This window comes from Olea europaea, chromosome 14 (assembly GCF_002742605.1).
Source record: "Olea europaea var. sylvestris chromosome 14, O_europaea_v1, whole genome shotgun sequence".
NCBI lineage: Eukaryota > Viridiplantae > Streptophyta > Magnoliopsida > Lamiales > Oleaceae > Olea > Olea europaea.
Genome location: NC_036250.1, coordinates 11,613,170 through 11,614,707, shown reverse-complemented (window position 1 = coordinate 11,614,707; position 1,538 = coordinate 11,613,170). Strand labels below are relative to the sequence as shown.

The window sequence follows — 1,538 nt, the reverse complement described above, 5'->3', positions numbered from 1 at the left end:
AATAAGAAAGAGAAAAAGAATGAGAAAGAGAATGAGGTCAAATGGGACTAAAATTAAGAATGTAAATATTGATAAATTTATTTGTAAATGTAAAAGATATTCAGAAGCTGGTAAAAAAAATGTTATTATTTATAAAGAATAAAGGGTTGAGGTAAGAACTAAAAGAAATCAACAAACAAACAATTGATTACCACAAAAGAAGAAACAATATATTAAATTCAATACGAAACAATCAAAACTAAGTTTGTTGTTATTTACTTGCTTGGTATCCTCTTTGAAGTTCTCATTTGTCATGAAGCATGTAATTAGACCAGTCGATAGCATTCGTCAAGATAGCTTTCAAGTACAACATCTGAAGCTAAAGTGCTTAGGGCACCCCTTGCTACCATTTGCTTGGAGTTATGAAATTTAAATAACAAAAGCAATTTATTGGAGAAACATGGTTGTCTTTTCTAACACACAGGCATAAACTTCCATGTATATTTACACCAAATAATAATAATAATAATAATAATTTTCTTCCTTAGAAAAACAGTTGTACATATAGAAGTAGAAGTAATTTGTATCATATTCCATCTAAAGTAAGGTGTTAAAGTTTTTGGGATTTAATTTTCACTTAAACTAAGATCGACTAAGGCTGCATGTACCTGCAAAATGGTAACGACTAAAAAATGAAACAAATAAATCACAACTATGTCATTGTCACGTCAACAATAGTTTAATTTATATTCTACAATTTTCATATCAATCAAAACAAAATTTTAAATTACATAAGACAATTACTTCTATTCCTATAACTAGAATGTGGTCCATAATTAACTTGTGGTAGTATGGTCTTCGGCCAAGTATTAACCTAAACATGAATAACGAATACAACTTCCAAACCAATTTATCCCTTTGTTCCTGCATCCAAAACTGAAATAATAAGCATTTAACCTGGTACCACTTTGTTTACCTCTTGATATCTAACAGAATCAAATTATGGTTGTAAAGTATGAGTCTTTGCCATTTTAGTATATCACTATCTGCCTTTTTTACACATATCCACGCGTATAATCCATGATGAGAATTCACAAAATTAGCTAATGATAGATTTTGATTGACTAAGCAAATTGGCTTGGCTCTTCCAATCTCTATCTTTCATAGCATAGAGATTCATGTTAATTGCTGCGTCAAGACAGTCCAAAGAGAACAAGCTTGTTAAGATGACATAGTGCTAGTTCTATACTGCTTCACTTTACCTGAATTTTATTTTTTCAACACTACCAATACATTAAACCTTTCAAACAAAGTCCCGTGTTAATTTTAGTCCACTCATTTTTCTAACTTTTCTATTAGGGATCGTTCGAGTAAGCGGAGCTTCTTTATATCTACAGAAGACATGCCTTAATTACTCAAGTCCTCGTACCCCTAATTTTATCCTCACTTGGTGGCACCTTCACTTGTTAATGTATGCCATCAATCTTTGAATCGTATAATCTAATTTGGCTATGAATTTATCTTTACTATATCAATATTTTCTTAATTGGTCTAGCAAG

The 1,538-nt window shown here is 30.6% G+C and overlaps 1 protein-coding gene across 1 annotated transcript in view; it reads right to left on the bottom strand.

Moving 5' to 3' along the window:
- Nucleotides 1-605: 605 nt before the first annotated feature.
- The window catches only part of LOC111409522, a 6,905-nt gene continuing 5,972 nt past the window's right edge, over nucleotides 606-1,538 (bottom strand). The window contains exons 8-10 of the mRNA XM_023039564.1: nucleotides 956-1,133; nucleotides 784-853; nucleotides 606-647 (exon numbers count right to left, since the gene is read on the bottom strand). Of these exons, the coding sequence (XP_022895332.1) occupies nucleotides 606-647; nucleotides 784-853; nucleotides 956-1,133 (290 nt within the window). The remainder of the gene's footprint in view (nucleotides 648-783; nucleotides 854-955; nucleotides 1,134-1,538) is intronic.